We start from the raw sequence: 26,186 nt of genomic DNA on the forward strand, positions 1-26,186 counted from the left end.
AGGGCGAGGCACCAAGTTTCAGTATTTCTGCTTTTTTTTATCTATCATATTGTGAAAAATGCATATTTATGATTGTTTTTTAACAAATATTAAATTGAATGCTGTATGTATTACGTTATATTGATTAGAAGTGCTGTATTAACATTTTAATAGTATGGTAACTAGTTTTGTAGTTAAAAAAAAAAAAAACAACACATATATAGTTTCTATTTTAAGACTGAGATAGTCACATAGAACAATCCCAGAATACCTAAATCTTCCAGAGAAGAGGAATTTATGGTTCTCTTTGCTTTTTATTGTCTTATAATTGTCCTCACTCTAAGTTTTTTATTACTCTAGTTGTATTACTATTTTTATAACCATTTCATAGTTACTTGGTTTTTAAAATTTTAAAAGTTTAGTAATTGGTTTTTCACAATATCTTACCTGAGAAATGAAAAAGGGAGAACAGAAGAATCAGCACTGCAGTCCTGATTTTTAAAAGTATATTTTTCTTTTCTTTAAAAGTACATTTTTTTCTTTCCTCTTGGTGCTGGTGGTTTCTTTATTTTTACACTGAAAGCTTCTCAGGTGCCATTTCACTACACCAGACCATGGTTCAGATTTCATCAGTCAGGAAACATTCAGCATTCCCCCCGTGCTGAACACACACGGTTCTGTGTCAGGAACAGTGAACTGAAACAAACAGAACCTGCTGCTGTTACAGAACTTGCAATGGCCACTGAACAGCCTTGAACAAATAACATTTCTCATATATAAAGTTTAATGGAAGTCAAAATTCAATCCCTGCTTTACAAATTAAATATTGCAATAAGGGTATTTTCTTAAATCACACTTGGATTTCAAATAAAACCTTGGCTTTAAAGACCACAAAATCAGTTTCAGTGAAGTGTCATTTGGTAACAGCTACAAAACAGTGTTGTCACAACATTCTGGAAACATTTCTAGAGTTTAAGTGAACAACAGTGCTGAAAGTACAGCTCAAACCATCCTCTCATGAAAGATTTCTGGGCTGAAATGTGTGGGTCCAGCATCTCTTTCAGAAGTAAAGTCCCTCATGGCACTGGAACAGTACAAAAACACACCTTCCCCTCCTGCATGATGGTGAGGTCCTGTTTGGAACAGGGGGCTGGAGGATGAGCCAGGCAGCAATACCACATCCCAGTCTGCCCTGCTGCAGCTTTCCAGTTTAATTTCCTGCAGGGAATCTGCAGCCCAGCAAAGGCCAGAGGTGCAGCTCCGCTCAGGATGTGCCTCCCTGCTGCAGGCCCAGCGGTCCAGGGGGACAATCATCCCAAGGAAGTTCATCACAGGGACTCTTCTCACATGGTCTGGAGCTGATAAACTCTTGAGCCTTTCTTCAAAAGATAACCCTGATCATTGAGGGATCCAATAAAGCTCTCAAAATCAGATACCTGGGAAGATAAAAATATCAAATGGGAGAATGACATCTTACCTGATGTAAAGCAACATAAACCATTTGAAAGAACTTAGTGAAATAAAGTGGGCCAAGCATAGGTCAGCTTCCTGAGCAAACTGTTCACCTACCAGGAGGTCTCACACCATCAGTCCCCCTGTTTTGTGCTTTAGTTACAGTTTCTACTGCAGCGTTACACAGAAGCAGCATTCTCTCCTTTAGGACATGAAGAAAGGATGCAGCTACATATGTATAAATTCCAGTTCTGAAACACAAGTATCTACCACAGAAAAGCACAATTTCTACAACTCTCCCTGATTTCCAGGTATGAAACTTTGAATGGGCAAAAATATTCTATATATGAAGGGAGAATTAATGAAATTAACTTTAATAAGTAGTTGATGGAGCAAAAAGTAGAGCTAGCTATCAATAGTTCTGTTTGGCTGAAGCCCCCACCAGTACAGAATGCAAACCAACGACAGGCCAGAATACATTTGTGGCCATGTGTCCTAGTTGATGTTCCTTTCAACACACAACTTCAGGATGTCTGAAGCAGGAATGAAAACCTGAAAGGAATATTTAATCCAGAGGAGGCGATGCACAACCATCATTGCACTGCTGAAACACAGCACAGACACCACAAGTCTGAACTTGGGAACAAAGACAGGCGTGCCCCTGGGGAGGCAGAGGGAGTGCAGCCCGGAAACCGCCAGTGCCTTTCACAGCTCAAAGCAGGGTCTTGCTCAGAACCAGCCTCATCAGTCCAATGAGCCCTGGGCAGTGCAAGGAGCTGCTGCTGCAGACAGCTGTGGGGAGAGTGAGGCTCCCAGAGACACTCAGGAGCTGTGCTCAGCCTGCCAGCAGGACACTGAGGCACACCAGAGGCGCCTGTGCTCTCTCCCTTTGGCAGCAGCCAGCGTGGCTGGCCTGGCAGTGCTGCTGGGGGAGCTCACCCGCAGCTGCAGCTCCCGGGCGATGTGGCGCAGCTGCTGCAGGTCGAACAGGTTGTTGTAGGTCCTCTCTGCGATGCTGCTCAGGGCGGACACGAAGCGCTTGGCCTGCGAGCGATGGCTCATCCCGGAGCCGTGCTGGGAGCGCTCGAAGTCCAGCTTGCCAAACTCATCCGAGTAGGTGCCCAGCATGCTGCAAACAGGTTACAGAGAGAGCAAACACTCACCGGGAGGGGAAAGCAAACGTGGTGGGGAAGAGGAAACAGGAAAGCCTTATAAAGGTGATTGCCTAGCAAAAGATTTTGAGAATATGGAAACTGTGAACGAGATTGAAATGAAAGCAAGCTTTGAGACACCAAGCCTTAGTTACTAAACAACCAAAAACCAATAGTATGGCTGGCTGAAAGCAATCCTCTTTTGATTAAACAATACTCTCTTACTTGCAGACAGGTCCAAGGGTCAGACTAACCTACTCACTTAGAAGGAGTCCAAAAAATAATTTTTAAAGTTAAAATGCAACACAGTATAGTAATGTAATAATACTTATAAGCTATATATAAATACTATAAAATTTGTGTCTTATACTAAATTAGTTAGTAAAAACTAAAATATTCAACACAAAAGGAGTTTTTTTGTATTATAACAAAAACTTCCTCCCTCTTACTCTTTCAAATTTCTCATCTCCCTCTGTCCCAGCTGTCCTACCCACCGTCACTCCTACACAAACATACATGGATTTGATTCCCAAAATGAGAGAGCTTTCAGAAGCCACACAGGAAACCAACTCCTATCAGGTCACTCTCTAGGGAACTTAAACTAAGCATTCATTCAAATCACTTTTAAACTTTAATCACAGGGGAGCAAAAACCCTTCAGCAGAGCCTCTCGTCTGCCTTGCTGTGCCCAGGCACACAGGACCACTGTGACCACACAACTCACAAGCTAAGCAGTTGTATTTGACTTAGGGCTGCTGGCAGCTTGTAAAGAGCAGCTAACAAATCCAAACAGTAGTATCATGGGCCTAAGCTTGATAAAGTTATTTCTTCACTGTGTTTGAGTATGTAAAGAAGTTTCAAGTAAATAGCATTATGATGCTTTATTTCTTTTTAAAGCAGTATTTTCTCTTACCTGTATTTCATTATCTCTATTACATCCTCAGCATCTTCCTTGGTAGATTTCTCTCTTAATTCCAGCCTTGATCGTGCCTTAAAACAGAAAAAAATACCTTACAAAGGTTTAAGGTTTAACTGATCTGAAAAAGGGATACAATCACTCTACCAGGGCTACAAGCACAAACTTTGGGAGCAGAGATAGAACCTAAGCCTACAGGATTAGAGGAAGATTTTTGTTAGTGTATCAACATCACCTTCTGCATACTTGCACTTTTAGGCTGTGGCTTGGAGTTCATTTGCTTTTTAGCAGTGTAGCCTCGTGAAGCAGCAGATCACAAATAGTATTGTTAAGGCAGTGTCAGGGAAAACAAAAGCAGTCTAGGCTCAAGGTGGGCAGGAGGTTGTTCCTTCCTGCACCTACTTTTTCTCCTTTTGGGGAATGTGATAGATTCTCTTTCCATCTCCTCAAGGGTATTTTGCTTTGGAAGAAATTTTAAGGAACAGTAGCTCTTAAGCACTTCTAAGCCTCTTGCATTCTCACTTTTTTTTTTTTTTTTAACAAAACAGAAAAAGCATAGGGGTGAATAAGCTGTAAAAAAATGGTAGGATTTGGGTGGTACCTTAGGAATAATCTCTTTGCTTTCAATCCCTTAAGCATTCCAGCTTGCCCTTACCTCTGTCAGTCGGATCAGGGACTCCAGCTGCCTCGTGGTGATGGGGGTGCTGTCTGCTCCTTGGTTCTGTTTCCGGAGCTCAAGGTAGAATTCCTGGAGCACTTGTGCAGCCTCTGGAGAGAGCTTTGGGTGCACGTACTGCCGAGCGTACCCCACGTACCTCCTCAGCAGCTGATGGGGAATGGCATCAAAGTTTTCTCCTGTTGAGATCTAGCACCATTACAAAGAGTTAGATTTCTGTCTGTCGGAATTCTAAACAACAAAAATTTTAATATTGAATCATTATCTTTATGCTTTATCTGGTGCAGTCATCACTCTAAGGGTTTTGGTGCTGTGTATATGAACAGTGTACTTCAAGTCCCCACGCTATGCACAGACATGTAAACACACATACATGGCCATTTCAGAAAAAAATCCAAGGGTTCTCATCTGCAATAGGGAGCTAGGAAATGCCAAATAGATTTCATCATAAAGTTAAATCCCTTCTCAAAAAGGGAAAATCCCAATTCCCACAGCTCCAGAGAAGACTAAACTATCACATTCTCTGATGCTGAGACCCGGTTTCCAAAAGTGCATGGGATTACCTCCAGTAGGAGTATTTCTCCCAAGACCTGGCATTTGACAATACCAGTCCTCAAAGCCATCACTGAAGTCTAATGAGAAACATGCTCCCTTCTCCTATGCTCCCCAAATCCATGGAGTTGCAGATGCCCAAGGATTTGCTTCCACACTGCTTTACTTGCATTCAACACTCCATCACAGAGCACGTTATACCAAATTATTACACCCAGCCCACCTCTGTAGCTCCTTACTGAAACCCAACACAGCAAATGTGCTTTAGAGCACGTCACGCAGCAGCCCCAGGACAAGTCCCACCTTCAGCCTCTCGAGCAGGGGTCGGTCTGAGGTGGCCTGGAGGACAGAGTGCTCCTGGGAGCCGGCCCGGGTGACCAGGGCGCTGCTGCAGGCGGCGCGCCGGCCGGCCCGCAGCGCCATCACGTGCTCCGACAGCAGGTGGTCGTGGTCCTCGTTCGGCGTGTCCAGCAGGATGAAAACCAGATCAAATCTGGACAGCAGAGCACTCCCCATTCTGGAGGAAAGACAAGGAACTTGGAGTGCTTGGAGAAGTGGAAAAAGCGTAGCAACTCTGTTCCACTTCAAACACAGGTAAAAGATCCTGTCCTGCTTGTGTTCAGAATAAAGTACAACAACAATTTCTCTCTCAAAAGCCACTAAAAATTATTAAAGTTTGTGTTCACACTCCAAAATTCTAGAAAGGAATTTTACATGAGCTATGAGACTGCCAGAAGCATCTACTCCTGAATGTGAATTATAAAAGCAGCATTTCAGAAAGGGCTCACTTTAGGTTCTCAGACACTGTTTTGGCTTTGTTATAATGTCCTCCAACAGGGTTTGCCGCAGCAACAATGGATGTCCGAGCTGGCAGACTGCACACAATGCCAGCCTTGGCCAGGCTGATGCTCTGCTGTTCCATGGCTTCCAACAAAGCCTGGTGCTGGTTTCCCATCTTATCAAATTCATCTATTCCACAAATTCCTGGAAGCAATTAAAACAGGACAAAGACTTATCAGACAACAAAGTAACTGCAGGACAAGTGTGTCCTACAATCCAGTGCTACATCAGAAGTCCAGCTCAGAACTCTAGGGACTGCAGGGGACATTGGAAAGTCTCCATTCCAGCCAGCTTTGTTTGCATTCCAGGGTAACGCAACCAAACTCCTATGAACTCAGCCTGACTTGGGGATGCAGCATCTTTGGTGATTCATTAAGATGGTGAAACAAGCTTTTTAAAACTAGACAACATATCTCATAAGCAAGTCCTTTTTCAAGATCAATAAGAGTCCAGCAGCTGACATAAGTCAGATCCCTGAACAAAAGCAATCCTAGTTCTTCGGCACAGTAAGTCTGGTATATGAACTGGAGAACTGAAGTTTTCCTACACTCTAGGAAAGCAGGAACTGCCTCCAGAGAAGCCACTGGAGAAGCTCAGAACTTCCCGTGGTGTGGAAGCCCAGTATCACACTTCAAACACACATTTTTAGTCCACAGTTAAATTAGCTGAGCACTTTGGCTTAGCTGAGACTCAGCAGCACACACACTCCTGTCCTTCACACATGGCTACACAGAACCTGTGGCATTCCATGGATTACCTTGATCTCCAAGCACCAAGGCACCAGCTTCCAAGGCAAAATCTCCAGAAGTGCCATCTCTGGAGAGTGTAACAGTCAGGCCAGAGCTGGTGGAAGTATTACCACAAACATACACGCCTCGAGGAGCGATGTTACACACAGCCTAGAAGAGAAACAAATACTTTTTCCCTCCCCAGAATGAAGAATTTCATAAGCCTCATTCTAGAGAAATGATTCAAAGTAAACCCAAATTTGTTTCTTTCTATTGAATATGGCCCAACAGTAAAGCTCTAACTCCCTGCAACTCTAAGACACATACTTCTGCAAAGCAGTAGGAAAAATTTTCTTGGATGGCATTCTTTTTTTAAGTAACAATGTGAAAAAATAAATCAGTTACTCTATGTTGAAGAGTCCTCATTCAACAAAAGAATAATTTTAAAATTTTCTTTGTTAAGACGCTTGCATGCAAATCCATCACTTTGGCTAAGTGCAAATCATATCCTAACACAACAGGTCCATGTTAGAAGGACTTTTTAAAGAAGGTCTAGGTGAATTCTGTCCCTCTTGCACTTTACAGTAACCATGGAAAAAGACATGGAATTTAAAAATCACTCAGTTTAAGGAACAAAAAAATCTATTACTAATTGACATAGTAATGCAGAAATACCTACTGAGATCAAAACCCAAACACAGCATCAGGTCCCCTTCCCAAAAAGCCATGATCTGTGCTAGCAACATGGAAATAGGGTAAGGAATGGAAGTGAGCCTTACAGGAAGAGAGTCACAGGGTATTGGAAGTTGCATTTGTTCAAAGATTAATTACTTCATTTCACAATGGAACAGCTAAATGAAGACAGGAAGGAGTGAACCTCCTCACTGGGAAAAAGGGTTGGTGACAAGAACTGTATAAGGCCAGGAGAAGAAGCCTGTAAGCCTGTCCTTGAAAGCCCGTGGGCCTGACCAAGGACACCTGCTTTGGTGCTTTAACAGGCTCCCTGGATGGCAGGAGAGCCCTTTGGATACTCTCCTGTACTTGAGGCATCCTACATAAAAAGACAGCTCCAGCCAGGCTCAGTCAACCCTTTGGTCTCAGCACAGTTATCCTACCATGGTTGCAAGACGAGATAACAAGGAAATAGAGGAAATCGGAAAATAGTAATTAAGGAAACCATACTTGCAACATTTGACTTTTTCCTAATCCTGGATCTCCAACCACCAGAACATGTGGATCTCCTCGCACTGGGATTCTGTTCTTGTCATCCACAAACTTCTGACATCCTCCAAACAAGGCCAGGGCCAAACCTGCCTTCACAATCTGTGGTGGTAGAGGCCAACACTGGTAAGTATTTGATCGTGGTGACCAACACTGAGCTTACTAGAACTGTAATAACCTTTCCTTCTGGATCACTGAACTTCAGGGTACAAGGTTGCCACTCCCCTGACACCAAGAGACTGTGAGCCACAGTCACCTGTAAAACAGTCCCTGCTCCCTCCCCCTGTCCCAGATAAGCTTTGTGAATCCTTTTAGGAGTGAAGTGTAGCATATGCATTTCAAACTGGAATCACAAGTAGAGTTTTTAGATGACTTACCTCGTGGCCATAGATTGCAGGACAAAGAGAGCTGCAAAGCAAAGCACAAGGTAACATAAGTGGAAGACAAATAATGTATTACTATAAATAATCACTTGTCCTCTCTCCCATCACAGAACACCTTAATAAACATAAAACCTTTTGGGTAGCTGGTGCTGAATTTCCAACTGAAATCATCAGCATCAAATTTCTTGAAATTTTTGGATAACCAGAAATGACTGAAATAAGAAAAGCTTTTCACTTGAGTTCCCACAAAGATAAGGGAAACCAGCTTCCCAGTGGTATCTGCACCCTACTTTTAAAGTGCTGATTTTGTGTTCTTTGACTCCACTGGGAGGGCCTGAGGGACATTCCAGGTAGAAGAATACTTTTTAGTCTGAACTGAGGGTCTTTCACACCCTCTGCTCAATTATTTACTGTGGAAAAGCAGAGGATAAAATGGTACTTGAAAGTTGAATTTACATGGTGATAAACAAAATTAACAAACTGCTTTTTTTACCCAGAGCTTTCTGTCTAAGGTTAAGCTAGAACACAGGTAACTTCTCGTATCCCTAAACCACTCCCAAAGCCCCAACATTCCCACTGCAATACTTCCATCACTCCATCCCAAGTCCCTTGCCCACTGCAGTTTGTTAGATCTCTGTGGTTTCTAGTGCACGAGGCTCAGACATTCCACAGCTTTTGGAGGAGCTGCCACGTTTGTCTGAGGGTGGCCACACTGATTCATGTCTAATCCTAGACCCAGTCTAGGTCTGATACAACTTACTTCACAATGAGCCTGAACAGATTTTCCTCAGCTTGAATTTCTTGGATAGCATAGAGGTCTTTAAGGGAAAACTCCATGAACGATCTCTGAAAGGTCTCATCGTCAAAATTCTTCAGTTTTTGTCCTTTACTGTTGCTGACAGAATTTGCCTCAATGTACAGCAAGAACATACACTTGTCATTCTTATTTTTAGAAGCTCCTGTTAGAAAAATTGAGAAAGGATGATGGAGCATTTTTTCTGTCAGTAAGAATTCATTATCTACAAATGGCATAGAGTAAGTCAGAAACACATACAGCCATGATCCTGTTTAAGTACTGAACATCTGCACTTGGTAAAATTGATGCAAAATAAGTTTCTAGTTACATTTGTTCTTTTAAGTTCCCTCCACTTATGTACACAATAAATATTTTCCTGAAATTGAGGATACATGTCTAGAGAGAATTTTGTCCCAGAATAAATAAAATTTTCCAGGGATTTTAAATTATTACATTACTGTTGTCAAAGCAAAGTTGACTATAAAATGTTTTCACTCAATATTTTGTGGAAAAAAAATGCATGGTGCAGAAGCATTAAACTTGTAGCATAGTAATTATTCAGTAATTATCAATTAATAATTTTCTATATAGATTGATTACTGAGCAGAGAATGAAGCCTCAGAGTAAAACAGTCTTGCAGTTATCTGCAATGTATTCTTTCAGAGCAGTGCACAATGTATTTCTTCGTTTTGGGAAAGAAGAGGAAAAAAAGGGTTGAAAAATTTCTCTAGGGAGATTAAACTAAGATAACTCTCCTTCACAACAGTGTGTGCCAGTTCTCCTAATGTCTGAAGGAGAAACTAAAGAGAACATGTTAAGCAAATAATGCCTTAAAATAACTTTCCATTGTAAAAGTTTGGTAACTTCCAAAGAAATTTACACTTTATGGACTTATGGCACCAAGAGCAGCAATTGTTGTTGTTCTTGTGTAAGCACTACCAGAAACCCCACCGTAGGAAAAAGGAATTCTCAGATGCTGCCTCACCTTCCTCAGTGCTTGCCACCTTCACTATGCCTGTGACTGTGACCATGTCCCCTGGGACACAGCTGTCCACCAGATCTTGCACCAGCTCGCACTCGATGGTGCGCGGGATCCGTCCCGCTTCCCGCTGCTCGTCCGACATCAGCTCCTGCACCCTGCAACACACCAGGGGGAGCTGGGCACCAATGCAGCACCTGCAGCCGCACACAGCCGGGCGCCACGCAGCACCTGCCAGTGCAGCTGCAGCACACAGCACCTGCAGCTCTGGGCATCTTTTCCAGGCCACGCATACTGAATGGGTGTAAACCACGCATAAAACCCAGAAGTGCCGTAACGATGAACTCCGAGTTGAAATTCTACCACTGATGAGCACATTCATGTAGAAATAAGTATGGTACATAAAGTAAAAGGCACCCATATGAAAAATAATTAAGAGCTCAGGCATTATAGCCCCTCATGAATTCTTAATAGGTATTCCAACCCTGGAGAAGCCCAAGGAATTTCTCAGACCATAACAAGAAGAGCAGTTGACTCCCTGGTTGTGAAAGTTCCAGCTCTGGCTTTGCACCTGGAGCTCTGAGATTCCCTGGAAGCCGAGCCAGGCTTTAGCGAAGAAGCTGTGATGAACAGCGCCCTCTGGAGCTGCTAAGAACAGCTACGAACGGTTTTCACAGATTTTTTGAATCACTTCAAACTAAGGTTTTTTAACCCTCCAGTTTAATTCCAGCTCATTTAGGGCAAGTGGCACAGCTGACCAATACTACCTAATTGGGTTTTTCTAGCTGACTTACAGCTCATTAAAGGGAATAATGAAATCATAGATGCAATTAGAAATTATTGAGAAAAGCAGCAAAAGAGCACAAACTGAGCATCTCTCAAAGAGCTCAGTAATGGCAGAAGAAATTTCCAGGAAATTATCACAGGGTGGGTAACAAAGTATATCAGTACATGGATAAAACAACTGCTTTGTGATACAAAAGTTGGAGAGTGCTAGCTGCAAAAGAGTAAGATTATTAAAACACAGTGTAACATGGGTTGGGCCATCCTGTCCCATCACACTTTTGTGCTTACTTGACAGACTGCCAGTCCACTGTGGTGGTTAGAGGAGAGCTCCTGTCAGCTGTGAAGGACCGGCCCCGGCACTCCGGAACAAGGCACTGCAACAACAGGAATTGATTCATTCCCAGCCTTTTTTAAAGTCCTGGCATGAAATTGTCTTATTTGATTAAAAAAGAAAAATAAACAAAAAGAGGAAAGCAAAGCAATACAATTCAGCATCATTCCAGGAAAAAAGCCAGTTTAATTAGGGCTACAAATTAGGAAGTACACAATTAATGCAGATCTATCAAGCACAGACACCTGAACTCTGACTCACAGCTGTTAGAGCAAACACACCTGAATTGTGTGATCCCCTCAGTGGACTGGTTTGAGAACAACCAGGCACTGTCCTATGTTCCAATAACTTCTTAAGTCCAAATAATAAAAAGTTAAATTAGAATAGAAAGTTCTTCTTATCAAAAAAACAAACAATGTAAGCATAGAAAACCACCACAGCAAGGTGGAAGGGTCTTTTTAAACACAACTGGTGAAATGGAAATTAAAAGAGATAGTATTTTTTCCAGATTTCAGAGAATTTCTACATATTTTTTGTCACATATCCTGTTCCAATAGCATACATTTTTTGCAAGTAACAAGGGTCTGAAGTAAGAAAAGTTGCATGTTATGTTTAATTATTTTTCAATGTGTTTCAGTTGTTTAACCTAACTTTAAAGACTTTCCCCCCGCCTTGTTTTTAACATCTGCGGTGCCGCCTTTAGTGAAAACACAACAAAAAGCACAAAGTTCAATGGTTTTGGCTTACCTTGGTGGGAAGGGTGTACTTGCCATCAGGGAGAGGAACACCCTGCACATCCCCACAGGCAGCACAGACGAAGGCCAGGTTGGTGCACAGGGGTTTGATGTTGCTGACCCTCACCACGGTGCCACGCAGGGCAATGTACTTGCCATAGCAGTTGGCCCTTACGTTTTTCAGCTGGGTTAGAGGCTCATAGTTGTACACCCTGCATTGGCACACAGGAAAAAGGGAGAAAAATAACCCCCAAAACCATCCAAACACAGACAAAAAATACTACTCCCAACTAAAAAGGGTAAAATCCAGAGAAAAAGAAAACCAAAAAACATTTAGAAGTATTTTTTTGGTGGACCCATGGTACAGTCTTTGATTCTTGCCCTAGAAAGTAGCAGAGCATTCAATATTCTTCACGTGAATCAACCTGAACAGCCTCAGACAGTACAGCTGGTTTATCCAGTGACACCTCTGGCCTAGCAATACATTACTTTAAGATCATCCATAACCGTCTCTTTCCATAGTTTCAGATAAAGCCTGGAATTTAGACTTGTGACACAGAAGGACCAAAGTTTTATTATGGATCTGCTGCCACCAGCAGGGAATTAAAAACAATAATAAAAAAGAAAATAATTTTTAAAAGGTAATTTGAACTCCAATAGAGTTTACACATCCAGTTCCCTCAGACCCTTGAAGTGTGAGGTGCCATTACTTCTGATAAAGAAAAAAAAGTTCTAAGCACCTGTTTCTTTAAAAACTTCTCCAGTCAACAGAAACTTAAATAATTCTGTTTTTAATCAATGTATCTTCAATAGAGTACTTGTTTTACTTATAAGCCACTTATCTACTTACAAGCTTTTCTAGTTCAAGCTGTTTGTTCAGCTTATAAGGAGGTTTCGTTTCACTTTTTTCTTCACAAGGACATGAAGTCACAGCGAAGAGAAAAAGCAGAATGCAGAGTGTTCTTCTGGAAAAAGCTCCACAGAGCCCAGTTTTCCCTTCAACACGTAAGCCACGCATGGGCACTGGCAAGGATTAGGCAGGAAGCAAAGAGCCCTTCCTTGGGACAGCAGAAGTGCCCAGCAGCCTCACCTGGCATGGATGAGAGGCACATTTATGACGGGCTCCCCATGCAGGGGCAGTCCCTCCTGCACCTGCAGCGCCACCGCATGTCTCTCCAGGTCCTTGGTCAGCACCTGTGTGGAACAGGCAGGGGCACACACCCCCGCAGGAATCAGAACTCCCAGCAGGGACACACACAGCTGCTAGAAACACATCTAGTTTTAGTCAACTGCTCCAATGATGAAAGAGAAAAATGCACCAAGAGCAAATCAAAATGTGATTTTGTGGGTCACACAGGAAGGGGAGAGATTGAAGGATTTGAGTTTTAAACAGTAATTTCCCCTAAGAAAGAAAAACACAGATGTGGGGCTAATAACATAATTGCCTCCCAGTGTCACTGATGCTTTTTTGTTGTGAGGGTTCTGCTTCCATGGATCGTAACCTCATGCTTACCTGATGAATTGCCAGACCCATACACTGCAGGATTTTCTGAGGCATGTCCCGTAGTTCATCAGATATATTTGGAATTGATTTAGTCAGCTCTCTGTCCTGGATTAGCTCCTTATAATCCACGAGAATGCTTCCTTTTCTTTCTATTTCATCCTGGGAGACATCATAAATAACAAAATGCACTTCAAACTAGAAGCGAAGCACCCAAATTATGTCCCAAATGTTTCAGGTCTCTGATGGACGTTACTTTTGATGGAAAAAAACCCACTAAAAATCTGTAGCATTCTTGTATCAATAATAGGTTGTTGGGGTGGGATATGTTTGGCTTTGTTTCTTACCTTGTCATAAAGCTCAATGTGCTGCATGAAAAACTTTTCAAAGGCTTGAGTCTTCTGGACAAAAGGAGACTTGTCATTGTAAACTAATTAGAAACACACCACATTAGTGACAGAAATAATTCTTTCCACTTCACAAAATACATCAACAGGTAATTTTTCTTCCATTGTTTTTCTGCTTTGCAAAATTAAGGAAGATGATAGATCTCCAAAGTATCCCAATAATGATCACAAATGTTACAGTATATCACAAGAGTAGAGTCTTCCTTGTATTTATGTTTTTATATATGAAATTTTGGTTTTTCTTTATTGAACTTGTAACTCTACTAACACTACATGTAATCAATTCTAGAAAAAAATTAACTTAAATACTTGGTACACGTAATTTTGGTCTAAAGATACCTTCAGAGAAATAAAGTTTCCAGCCCTTGTAGGGAATAAATTGCTCCATCGTTGATTGGACTAGTCGAGATTTTGCTGGGGGAAGAAAAAAAAATAACATAAAATAATAAAATGGAGAGAAAGAATACAGATAGCGAAATTTTGCAAGTTTTAGTCTCAGTGATTCTTTTGACCACGGGAGACAAACAACTGTAACTGCCTAGTACAGTGCGTTAGAAGAAAAGGCTTCAGAAAGCAGGCAGAAGCACAGGGGCTGGCTCACCAGGTTCGGGCATCCTTTTGGGCTCTGCCTTCTGTCCTCTGCCTCGCCATCCTCCTCCTCTCCATCCTCCTCGCCACCCGTGGAAGCCTCTGCCCCGGGCGCAGCCCCTGCCTCTGAGGTCCCGGCTCATCTCCCGCTGGTGCCGAGGTGAGGCAACAGAAGCAAGCAGGAGCCGCTTTAAAGCAGCGCTGCTTTGCGGAGGGGATCCCGCGGGAGGCGGGCCCTTTCTCCCGTGCCCCAGCGGCGGGGAAGGCGCGGGGCCGGCCCGGCCCTCGGCGCTCCCTCAGCGCTCCCTCAGCGCCGGTTCCCGCCTCCCGCGCTGCCGCTCTGCGCAGGCGCGCTCCGCCCTCGCGGCTCTGGCGCCTGCGCGGTGCCCGGCGCGAGCGGCGGCCATGGAGGGCGGCCCGGGCGCGCGCATCCGTGAGGGGGACTGCGCCGTGCTGAAGCGGGACGAGGTGTTCAAGGCCGTGTCGGTGCTGCGCCGCAGGTCAGGCTCCCGTTTGCTCCTCCCGCCCCCGCCGCCCTCGGTGCGGCTGCGGCGGGCCCCGCCGGAGGCGATGGGTCCCGGTGCTGGTGCCGGTCCCTCCGCTCCAGGCGGGAATAGCGGCCCGCGAGGCTGGTGTGACAGCGGCGGGAAAGCTTTAACGCTGCCTCTGTCCCTGTGGCAAAAAAAAAAAACCCCTTTAGCCCGGAAGATGTGCTGGGCGCGCTGCTGATCAGACTTGGGTACAGACTGAGGAGGGTTTGGCGGTGCCGGTGTCAGACCGGTGCCGGTGTCAGACCGGTGCCGCTGCAGAGGAGCCTGGACGGCGTGGCCGCAGTGAAGCGCTAATCAGGATTGTTAATTGCCCTGAGCATGCTCGCTGTGCCCGCAGTTTGTGTGCGAGGCGCTAATCAGGATTGTTAATTGCGCTGGGCGCAGGGGGCAGGAGGATGCTGGTGCTCTGGCTGGCTGTCACTTTGGAGGGGCTGCCAGGAAAGGGCTCCCGTTTCTTCCTCCCTGCAGCCCGGCAGGTGTTACATGTGATGTTTTATCTGTAACGCCGGGAATGCTGAAATCGCTGGGCACAGCCCGGGCTCGTCCCCTGGCAGCTGAAATTCTGTAGAGCAGCGTGTGGCAGTCAGCGTTGGGTAATGCGGTGTGTGATTCAGTAGGATGGAGGTTTAAAGGTACTGTGCTTGAACGGGACTGGTTTGAAAATGGTGGCCTTCAGAATTAGTGCTGAGTATATTTGCATAATTAAGGCTCATGTTGGCAAGTTTTGATTTGAATGTGAGTGTGGCATAGATCCTGATACGTGTTTCATTTGCCAAGATTGGTATTTCCAGGGATAGCAAGGCTGCCTTTGTTGGTCAGCCTGAAAGTTAAGGGCTTTGTGAATCCTGTTTTTAGTGAAGGAAGAGAAAATGCACACCTGCCTTGGAGCAATCAAAATTAAAGGGATGGTAAATTAAAAAATTTTAAATGAAATATTTCCAGGATTGCTGTCTGTTTTCTTCATAGTCTTTTGGCAATTCTTATTTCTGAGGAGCTTTGCAAAATACAGGACCGTGCTCATCTTTTTGCTACTACTCTGCATGACCCAGCTTGGATTTAATATATTTCTGACTTTCTAAAAAAATTATGCTGATAAGTGCCATAGCTTTATCTGTCATTTGAAAATTCGTTTGAACTGAAAAAAAAAAGTTCTTCCTATGTGGTGTATTTAAGTTCTTTGTTCTTTTCCTGACCAGTTTCAGTTTAATGTGGGTTTTGTGGTTAATTTCACTCTTTGTGCTTGTCCTGCTTTTCTTCGGGGATATTGATGGAAATGCCATATATAAAGCTATAGCTTAGGCTCAGATATAGTGGGTTTCGGATGCAATAAAGATAATGCTTTAAGTATTACTCACTTTTCTGTTATTTCAGGAAAATAATTTTTGAGAAGCAGTGGTTCTACCTGGATAACGCCATCGGACATGTTTATGGAACCACGTTTGAAGTAACCAGTGGTGGAAACCTCCAGCCAAAGCAAGAGGTGGAGGAGACTACCACAGGTATCCCAGAGACTGACAGTTGGAAACACTATTTCAAAATAATTTGTTTCTTTGATGATACCAAAAAAATTGGGAAAGCTTTCTATTAATCAGTTGTTAACTACATGCTGCTTACATTCTTTCTGTCATAAAAGTGCATGGTTTTGTCTTGATCAGTGGTTTCACTAGTCCTGTAACAAATAATCTTTTTAATGTGGGAGAACAATTTGAACCTTAGGCTGGGTGATTTTATTCACACTAAGTTTTACCTCACATGTGACATTTCCTTGCTCAGGCTGTACATTCGAAGGCCATGAAAAATGTGTGTTTAACCACGAGAAATCTGCTTTCTGTGACACTAAAATCATGTGTTTCTCCCACTGATTTGGAGCTAGATTTTACAAATCTGTATCCTTTTCCTTTAGAAACAAAGGAAGCAGGGACAGATAATCGTAACATAGTTGACGATGGGAAGTCTCAAAAACTGACTCATGATGACATAAAGGCTTTGAAGGACAAGGGTATTAAAGGACAGGTAAAAATAAGGTTTTGGTGTCATTTCTGTGCTACCTTGATGGTTATATTTTAGTTTCTGAAAAAGGATATTCTTTTTATCTGTGCATAGATTTCAGTGCTTTTTCTTTGTTCATCTGGTCTTTTTTTTTTTTTTTGGTTTTACAAAAATGCTAAAGCTGTTTTCAGAGAAAACTTTATGTAAGGTTGTCAGAGGAGAGTAAAGAATATTTTTTTGTGGCATCATAAGTCATAACATAAAAAAGTACAGCTCACATAATTACCGTTTAGTTTTGCTTATGTATAAGGTTCAAAATATTATTTCTGTATTACAGAGATATTAAAATTGTGCAATGATTAAACTGTCAAAGGTATAGGAAAAGGTTATGGCCAAACAATGAAGTTTTATCAAATACCACTGTGTAACAAATGTACCACCACTGTGCCTGTAGGCAGTGCCTGCCAGACAGGGGCGATGCAGGTGCTTTACCTGTACCTGGAAAATTGAGAGTATTCCCAGGAGATCAGTTCTGTTCTGTTAGAAAAGGAGTTGGCATTTAAGTCTGCATCTTTCATAAATTAAGGGATCTTTAAATTGCCTTAAATTGTTACTAAAGCATTGCAGCCAGTTCTGTTCTGCAGATGCTGTCAGGCACAATCCTCTCTGGCCCTTGGTGTACCCTTTCTAATAAACCCAGGAAACTGATCATGCTTACCTCAAGTTCATCTCCTGTTTGCAGCTTGCTCTTTGGAGCAGTTTTCTGCTTTTGCCTGCTGGGTCTGAGGGGTTTGGAATGGTCCTTCTGTTTCCATGGTTGTGCTGCTGGTTGTGTGATCTCTTGGAGAAGAATGTGCTAATTAGGCTGACAGCTTTGATGGCTTTTGTTTTCATATCCATGGCAGAAGATCCCTCTGACTTTCCTGTGTGTCCTCAGCAAGCCTGTGCCATGCATCTCCTGTGCTTTTATTAATTCTGCTTTCTGGACTGTAACTGAATATTCATTTTAAGCTACATTAGCAGCAATAGCTATTATTCCTCCCTAAATGTCTGTTAAAATCTGAATTCCTATTTGTGAATGGTGTGTCTTGGTGATGCAGGACATTTCCCTGTTTCCTCACTGTAAATTTTACTGGGATATAAAAAAACCCTACAAAACAGCATAAACAACCCAGGCACTGGATTTATTTCTTTCCTAGAATAAAGCAAAAAAGAAAGAGATTCTGTTTCTAATGATTAATAACACATGTTAAGTGTTTGAAGGAATAATGGCCTGAAAAGCTCAATAGGAAGTGAGGAATACTTGCACCACTCTGTTATTTGAGCAGGTTTTTAAAGCACAAGGGGAGCTGCCGTGTCCAAATTGAAAGTACTCCTTTTTTCACTTGCCCCCTCCATGTTTAATAGAACCCATAATTTTAGCAGTTAAACTACTTGGATCTCAGAAGCCAAAGCAGCAGCATTTTTGTTCTTGTGTTGCTGGCACGGAGACAAACCCTGAGCAAGGAGAGTGCTGTTGGATCGGTTTGGTTCTGCTGGAGGTCCAAGTGATCCCTCCTGCTGGAATCTGAAAGCACAAGAAAGAGCTGGGCTGGCAAAGAGTGGAGATTAGAACAGGGAGACCAGGAAACCAAAACTGGAATTCTGGAGAGACCTGGGAGCTAGAGAAGGAAAAAAATCAGGAGGAGTATTGCAGGAAGCAGTAAATGCTAAGGAGTTGGACACTGTGCAAGGAGTTGGTGCAATAGTGTGGCAAAATTTGTGAGACTGAAAAAATTATTGGAGTGAGGGAGATGTCTGGTGATTAACCAGAGCAGAGGGGAGGAACTGCATGGAACAGGGAAAAAAAGGTACCCTCAGAGATGCTGGAATCAGAGAGACCCAGCGAGGGAGTTGGATTAAAGGAAATATTACTGAATATTCCGCAATAAGCATTCTTATTTCTCTGATTTTTATGCAAAATGATGTGATTAAATTCCTACACATGGTCAGTGTAATGCCTCACTGGTCCTGTTGGCTAACAAAGGATGACTTTGCCATTAGTGTCAGGAGAAGTTCATTGTATACATGCCTCTACTGGAAGAAAATATTTCCAGTGCTTGTTTAAAAAAGTACTGTCTATGAAATGAATGAGAAATAAATGCTAGCTGTAACAAAAATGAATTGTCTCTTCCAAGGAAATAGTTCAACAGTTAATAGAGAACAGTACAACATTCAGAGACAAAACAGAATTTGCCCAAGATAAATACATAAAGAAGAAGAAAAAAAAGTAAGTGAACTTTATAATGTGAAAAATACTTGGTAAACCCCTAAATAGTTGAGATTAAAATAAGATCATTACTATGTTTTTTTACAGATATGAGGCAGTTATTACAATTGTGAAACCATCCACTCGCATCCTTTCAACAATGTATTATGCAAGGGAACCTGGAAAAATTAAGTGAGTTTTCATTTTGTTTCTTTTTTCAAATGATAACAGAAAGATACTGTAATACTTTTTAAATACCTGCACTATACCAAAGTATGCAGTACTCACTTTTTTCTCTTGCCCTTAAATGTGAAGATTGTGATTTAATGAAAGATAATGTGATACTGAAAATTAATTAACAAGGCAGCACACAGGAGAACTCTTGCATACAGCTCCAGAATTCACCATTGCTAACTGCCCACACAGACAGAAGTTCTTTGATTTCCAAAGGTACCTCTTCCCTGGTTTGGCTGGTGGCCAAACACCTCTGTGTTCTGTCTCAGTGACAGGATAACCAGCCACTTGCCACAGGCAAGAACTGTTGTCTTTAACCTGCCAGGGATTCAAAATCCTCAATCAGAAGTCTCCAGGTTTTAAAAACCAGTGGGTAACAGTGGGGCTGAAGGCAGATGGGGCCATGACTGCAGGGATCTGGTCCAGTTTGATTTTCAGTCTCCTCACCCAAGAGATGCATTAACGGTGGACTGATACATTTCTAAATGAAGGAATAGTAGATCTAAGATGCTGGCATTTAGAATCTTCAAATACATGTTATTTAAAACTTCTTAAACCTTTTTCTTTTTCCTTCCAACATCTCGACACTTGTCTGTTTTTTACTATCGAAGATTAGTTGTAATTTCTGTAGCTTTCCCTGAGTCTCTTCAGTGCATGTGCTGGGTTTTGGTCCTGAGTTACAGGTGCTGCTGGCTCCTGCTGTTTGTTAAGTGCCTCTTGTCTTCCAGCCACCTGAGATACGACACCTTGGCTCAGATGCTGACTTTGGGAAACATCCACGCTGGCAACAAGATGATTGTCATGGAAACGTGTGCAGGCCTGGTGCTGGGGGCTGTGATGGAGAGAATGGGGGGTGAGCTACACCAGGGGGCTGGAAATGCACACCTGTGGGACACTGCTTCCTCAGCTTTTGAAATCTGGTCTTACCACCACCAGGATTCAAGGAAAAGCTTGTTTTTCCACTGGAGAAAGTTTTGCTCAGTTGGATTTATTTTTCAGTACTTAAAAAAAAAAGTGAAAAATTGAGAATTAGATTTTATATAATTGCTTATATAATTAATTTTTATTAAATTTATAGCCCTGTATGTAGATCTGTTTTAGTTCCTCTCAGCATTATGACATTGAATTCAGAAAAAGCTGTAGGGAGCTCTTATGGAAATTCTTCCCAGACACCTGGAAGCCCAGGAAAGTGAATGGCAGAAAACAGGAATGGTGCCTCTGGAATTGTGACAGCACTGGAAATGTTGCAGTTCCTTTTGTTCACTGCACCACATTTCGTGTGTGTTTTGAAAGTATGTGACATTTCCTTCAGCATATCCTAGGAGGAGTTTGACTCCTGATTGTCTGTCAAACTCAGTTACCAGTTTCATCACCCAAGACACCGGGTGGAGGTGACAATTACATTCCAGAAGCCTGGAAAGGCAGGAGGGGATGTGATGTGCACACAGATGTGCTGTCTGGTGTCTGGGAAGCACACAGGCAGGGCCACTACACAGTGGTTTTTGGCCATGGGGCTGCTTCTTGAAGTAAATAAGATACAACTTCAGTTAACTATTGAGAAGTTATTATAACATCTCACAGCACTTCCTTTAGGGCCTGGATATTGAAGAAATTCTTTGCCTGATAAAGCTCTTTAAATTAACTTTTGGGTTTTATCCAAGCAACTCCATAAATGAGTAACGGAAACTTTACAATTTTGCCTTTTAATTATTTATTAAATTAGCTTTTTCTAGCAATCTGTCACTGCTTATATGAGCTAACAGCTCATATATTAGAAGAAAGAAGCTAATATTAGCTTCTAATCTAATCCTAAATACATGTTTAATACACAAATATTCTATAAGTTACCTTGTCCTTTTATGTTTCAGTTACTGTTGTCCTTTCAATAAAGGCTTTCTACATTGAGGCATTTTTCCAGAGCTTGTTAAATTTGATGGCTTTATTAAGAGCAGGCAATTTACTTCCTTTTTCTTAAATGGACCCTTCATTTAAGCATTTTAGAAAGAATTTTAAATTTTTAAGCATTCTAGCTTTCCAATGTGTTTTGATTCCTCCCTCCCACAGGCTATGGATCCATCATTCAGATGTACCCAGGAGGGGGACCTGTGAGAGCTGCTACCAGTTGTTTTGGATTTCCCAAACCCTTTTTTGATAATCTTCATGAATTTCCTCTCAGCAAAGTGCAGAGTCTCCTGTCTGGGACATTCAGTACGGAGACTCTGCCTGCAGACCCTGAGGAGAATGCACTGGTGGAAGAGGAGAGCAATGGACTGAGTGAGGAGAAACAGACTTCCCTGCAGGAAACAGAGGAGGAACCTGCTCCTGAAGCACCTATGGAAATCAATCCCACAGAAGAGCAAGACACGATGGACATTAATGCTGAAGATGTAGAGTTTAAAGAGAACAAAGAAAAAGAAAATAAAGAAAATGTAAGAATTGTGGCTGTTTAGGTTTCACAATGTCTATGGACATAAAATTCTGCTGTCTGAATCAGCCCTGCTGAAATGCAGCTCAGTCAGGTGTTTAAGTGGAACTCTGGAAGTTGTCTTTTGTCTTGCATTAAGATTCAAAAACTGAAAATGCAGTCCAGGCAATAATGATTTGATAAATAATTACCAGTTAAAGTGCCAACTGTTTGTTTTGTTGTTCAAAGGTTCGGGAAAAGCAAATAAAACAGTGGGAGAGAAGGAAAAAGCTGAAAGAAGCTGCTGCTTTGCTGAGAGAGAAGAATGCTGATGGGTGAGTCTGCTTAGAGCTGTCATAGTTTGGGAATGGTGCTCCCATTCCCAATTTAGTGCTCCCATGCAACACCCCAGAGAGAAAGATGGGACTTAGTGGCAGAGTAAAGAAAAGCTGTTCATGAGGTGAAGGTGGGCACCAATTTCAGGTTTCTGAATTTAACAGTATTACTGAATGTAGAAGATACCATTCCAGTTAAATTTCCACCTGTGCTGTTGTGTGGTAGAACATTGTTTGTCCTGGATCTGTTGGTTCAGTTCCTCTGATGAGAGTTGAGGTCTGATGTCAGGCCACTGAGGGGAAAAAGGAAGATGTTCATCGGGTATTTGGTACTCCTTTCAAGAAGACTTTAGAGATAGACTGTTCCATTTTCCTGACACTGTGGAAGCAGAAACTTGTTCACAGACATGCCAAATGTTTGGAATTAGACCATCTCCCTCCCTCTGCCCCTTCCTGTTCCCCCCTCACCCACTGCATCCATTTTGTGCCTGGCCAGGCTCCCTGTTGGCAGCAATCTGTGCTGCCACCTGAAAAAGCAGCAGTTGATTTTGCCCAGTCTCTCAGCCCTCACTTCCCCTCCGGGAGTCTGGCAGAGCCCCTGGCAGTGCCCTGCAGCATTCCAAGGCACGGGATGAGTCCTTCCTTCTTGGCCTGCTTGGTTCACGATGGAGCACAGTTCCTTTGAGGTTTGCATTAGATACCCTAAATGGTCTGCAAACAACCAAAGTGGGAACAATTGAAAAAGAATTCTCACCTCATCTTTTCAATTTACAGAATTGAACATCAGTTTTTAAACTTGCCTGCCCTTTTGCCAGGCAAGTTTAACTCTGCTCCAGTGCTGCACATTCCTCTGGAGAACAAATGTTAATTGATGGGGCATCTCGGTAGTGTCTGTACACTGTGAAGGAGTTTAATTAGCCCCTTCTTTCTGCACAAGCACAACTTAATAGCTAATTAACTAATTATCAACTATATCTTGCAGTGTAATTTAGCAGTGACTTTTATGGATTAAAACGAGATAGTGGTAGAGAATCTCAGCCATCTGTAGATCCAAGTTATTGTGTGATGTTAAAATGAGGATGGGGAATAGAATATGAAGCCTTTTAGGGTATCAAGGACATGTCTCTTTTTAAAAGGTTTTTAGTCATGCCTTTTAAGGATTTGTTCTCTCTTTAAATATTCTTTTTATATAAAACTATTAAATGAAGACTACTCAGTCTAAAGAGTCATGACTGAGCTTACATTCTAAGCAACATTTGGCAGTCACAAAACTTAAATTGTATTTGGAAAATGGCCTTGGGGCAGAGCAAGCAATGCAATTTCTTAGATTGTAAGAATTATTGTGGAGCCTGACACAGCTGAAGTGAGTGTTCCTGCAATGCATTTAATATTCCGCACTTTGGGGAGCAATGCTTCAGCCTCTTAATTACACCAGCAGGAAGTAATGACTTGTTTTTACATCTGGGGAGTTGTCAGAGCAATGAAAACGTGCTGATGAGACACTTCTGAGCTGTAATTGATTGCTGTGCTAAGTACGAGGAAATGCCACTAGGTGAGCAGGTTTCAGAAGCAGAAAACTAATGTGCACGAAACTTTTCTTCAGTTTAATTGTAGCCAGCAAGTTTCATCCCACACCCTTGTTACTTTCTTTACTGGAATTTGTTGCTCCTTCGAGGCCTTTCGTCGTCTACTGCCAATATAAAGAGGTAAATGGGGATGTTACTTCAGCTGTTACAGTTCCAGCGTGGTGCCGTTCTGCTGTGTAACCTCCCCTTTGGTTTTCCTAAGCCATTGTTAGAATGTTACACCAAGCTGAGAGAAAGAGGTGGAGTCATCAACCTGAAACTGTCTGAAACCTGGCTGCGGAACTACCAGGTAAGGATGGAAACCACAGGAATGCTGAGGAGCAGAACGTTCCCTGAGAACGGGGGAGGTTGGTCTGACTGGAACAATGTCTGAGCTCAGGCATCTGCTCTACCCTAGAGCAGTGGGTGTTCTGAACAGCTCTAATGCTTCGCTGTCACCATTTCCAGTGCAAAGGCTTTCCTTTCTTGCACTGTATTAAACATTTGGTGAAATATTTCTAGGAGAGTGACAGGGTTAGTAATTCCTAATGTCCACACAGGGTGGGCCTGAGCAGGGGTCGTGTGTTCAGGTGGAGTGAGAGCAGCACTGCAGTGTCCTGGACACAGGTAAAACCTCTGAGACCTGCAGTGACAGTCAGGGCAAGGAGGGGCAGCCCTTACACAAAGGTGTGCTGTGGCTGCAGAAAGGTGACAGGGACAGAACTGGAAATCACGGAATCCCTTCAGGCTGCTTTGTGCAGCAGCTGTGGTTTCTTGCAGACTACCACTCTCACTTCTGAGCACATCATAGCACTTTCATGGGCCTCAAACTTTGGATTTATAATATAGATTTATATTTATTTATATAGATATAGATATAGATATATATTATATAATTTTTTTGCTGGCAATCCCATGAAGAAGTAGCCAGTGAGGCAGCAGCTTGTATTATTATGGATTTCTACAACTGGATTCTCCTCTGTGCATTTATTTTAAAGATAAATACACTTCCCAAATGGCTGTTTGTTGCTGTGGCTGGGAAAAAACCATTTACATCCTATCCTGTAAGCTGAAATGACTCAGCATGATGTGTACACATGGAGTGGATTTTTACAGGTGCTGGTTGTGGGGTGTGTTTTGGGTGTGTTTTGGTGTTGTTTGTTTGTTTAAAGGTTTTACCAGACCGCAGCCATCCCAAGCTGACCATGAGTGGAGGTGGAGGGTACCTCCTGTCTGGCATCACTGTTGTCTTGGAGAAGGACAAATGTGATTCCAGTAACTCAGAAGCACTCAAGATGGAGGAGCCATCATCTAAAAGATGCAAGCTTCAAGACGTTCCTTGTTAACATCTGGGCACTGACTCATGGTTTAGCTCTCAGGAGTTGAGTGGAACAGCCAGTCCTTTCTGTGCTGTTGGCAGCACAGGGCTGTGCCTGTCGTGCATCTGTCAGAGAAAGCAGCAGAACTGCAGGGGAGGGAGGGCTGTCCTGCTCCTCAGCACTTCACACCATCTGAATGTCAAGGAAAACCCTTGGGAGCAAACCAGAGATCCCTCTGAACTCACAGGAACTTCAAAAAGGAAATCAAGAGCAGACAAAGCCTCAGTGCAGGCTGTTTGTTCCTTGCCAAATCTGAATATGAGGTAGTTTTTTAAAAGGTTGAGTTGGAATCAACACATCCAACTTAGCTTCCCATTCTCCCAGGAAGGCAGCAGAGGATTCTCCTCAGGATTCCACATGCTGATCTGCTCCCACTTGGGACACAGAACTCTGCTCTGCTCAGTGATGTAAGAAAGTAGAATGAACAGCAAAAGTCATACACTTTTTTTCCCAGAACAATTAAAAGAGAAATCTAATACTAGAGATGACACCATGCTTACAGCATGACTCCACATTTTCCTAAAACAAATACAGAGGAGAAAGTGCATGTTTTTAAATTAAAATACAAAATATTTAAACAATGTCACTATTAATATTGTCTGTCATTTTCCGAGACATTTTCTGAGAGCTGCTGTATGTTTTTAAGATATTACTATTTTGAAAACTGCTGTATGTATATTTATTTATTCTACTGTTAGATCTTTCAGATGTCGGGCTTTTTTTATTCATTTTTTTCAACTTTGCATTTGCCATTTCAATTAAACTACAGGGTGTTTTCCCTAAAGAGGTTTATCTTTTCTCTTACTTTTCCCTCTTTTTGGAAATAAAAAGGTCCAGCATAGGCTTGAGGAGGACAATACTCTGCTGACTGCACCCCATAACACCCCAGTAGGGCCAGGAGAGCTTGGCCTCCATTCTGGAACTCCCTCATTGGTGTCTGAACAGAACCTGGAGCTTTGGGCTTGATAAAGCTGTAAAATTCAGTATTTTGAGAAGAGTTATGGTCTTTTAGGGTAGCCTTAGCTGAAAACAGGGTTGTATTTCATGGAAACAAGCAGTTTAAGGTTCCTCTTGGGAGAACAGGTACTCTACATCTTCAGGTTTTATCTACCTCTGCTTTTTGTAAACTTCCCACTGTTGTTTTTCTACTTTTTGGGAAGTTTCTCTTCTCTCTCTTTTCTTCTCCACCTTATGTGAACAGCCCATAAAAGGAGAGGGTGTAGATTTCACAATCTCTTTGTTTTAGACAGCTGCTTATCCTAAATACTGTGACAATAAAAATCAACAATATGGGAAAAACATATTTGCATTGGATCAGTTTGAGAAGTAAATAATGTTGGAACACATGAGGAGTGAATTTGGATCAAGGCCAAACTGGCTCCATTTTACCAGCAATGATTCTGACACCGTCTCAGCACTGAATCCCAATTTTCAAATGTGCCATAATCCTTGGAAAATGCAG

General features: G+C 42.5%; 2 protein-coding genes across 5 annotated transcripts; one reads left to right on the plus strand and one right to left on the minus strand.

Moving 5' to 3' along the window:
• Window positions 1–745: 745 nt before the first annotated feature.
• On the minus strand, window positions 746–14,175 carry MCM8 (minichromosome maintenance 8 homologous recombination repair factor). Its single transcript, XM_002197031.7, has 18 exons — window positions 14,033–14,175; window positions 13,771–13,845; window positions 13,372–13,454; window positions 13,037–13,186; window positions 12,614–12,717; window positions 11,537–11,735; window positions 10,747–10,832; window positions 9,679–9,830; window positions 8,658–8,856; window positions 7,892–7,922; window positions 7,476–7,616; window positions 6,323–6,464; window positions 5,514–5,709; window positions 5,029–5,242; window positions 4,153–4,362; window positions 3,495–3,571; window positions 2,371–2,560; window positions 746–1,415 (listed from the first exon to the last, which is right to left on the minus strand). Exons 1-18 carry the CDS (start codon window positions 14,160–14,162, stop codon window positions 1,323–1,325), a joined length of 2,472 nt encoding a protein of 823 aa, XP_002197067.6. The 5' UTR covers window positions 14,163–14,175; the 3' UTR covers window positions 746–1,322.
• Window positions 14,176–14,388: 213 nt separating this feature from the next.
• Window positions 14,389–25,508, plus strand: TRMT6 (tRNA methyltransferase 6 non-catalytic subunit). 4 transcript variants are annotated; one of them, XM_002199528.6, is made up of 11 exons: window positions 14,389–14,519; window positions 15,942–16,069; window positions 16,474–16,583; window positions 18,737–18,828; window positions 18,916–18,999; window positions 19,770–19,894; window positions 21,106–21,470; window positions 21,695–21,780; window positions 23,384–23,486; window positions 23,569–23,655; window positions 24,518–25,508. In XM_002199528.6, exons 1-11 carry the CDS (start codon window positions 14,425–14,427, stop codon window positions 24,689–24,691), a joined length of 1,449 nt encoding a protein of 482 aa, XP_002199564.4. In that variant the 5' UTR covers window positions 14,389–14,424; the 3' UTR covers window positions 24,692–25,508. The 4 variants fall into 4 exon arrangements, with proteins under 4 accessions (XP_002199564.4, XP_072783779.1, XP_030125574.4 ...); XM_072927678.1 differs by lacking the exons at window positions 16,474–16,583; window positions 18,737–18,828 and having other exon boundaries at window positions 14,404–14,519; XM_030269714.4 differs by lacking the exons at window positions 14,389–14,519; window positions 16,474–16,583.
• The last annotated feature ends 678 nt before the right edge of the window (window positions 25,509–26,186 follow it).

Source organism: Taeniopygia guttata, chromosome 3 (assembly GCF_048771995.1).
Source record: "Taeniopygia guttata chromosome 3, bTaeGut7.mat, whole genome shotgun sequence".
Taxonomy (NCBI): domain Eukaryota; kingdom Metazoa; phylum Chordata; class Aves; order Passeriformes; family Estrildidae; genus Taeniopygia; species Taeniopygia guttata.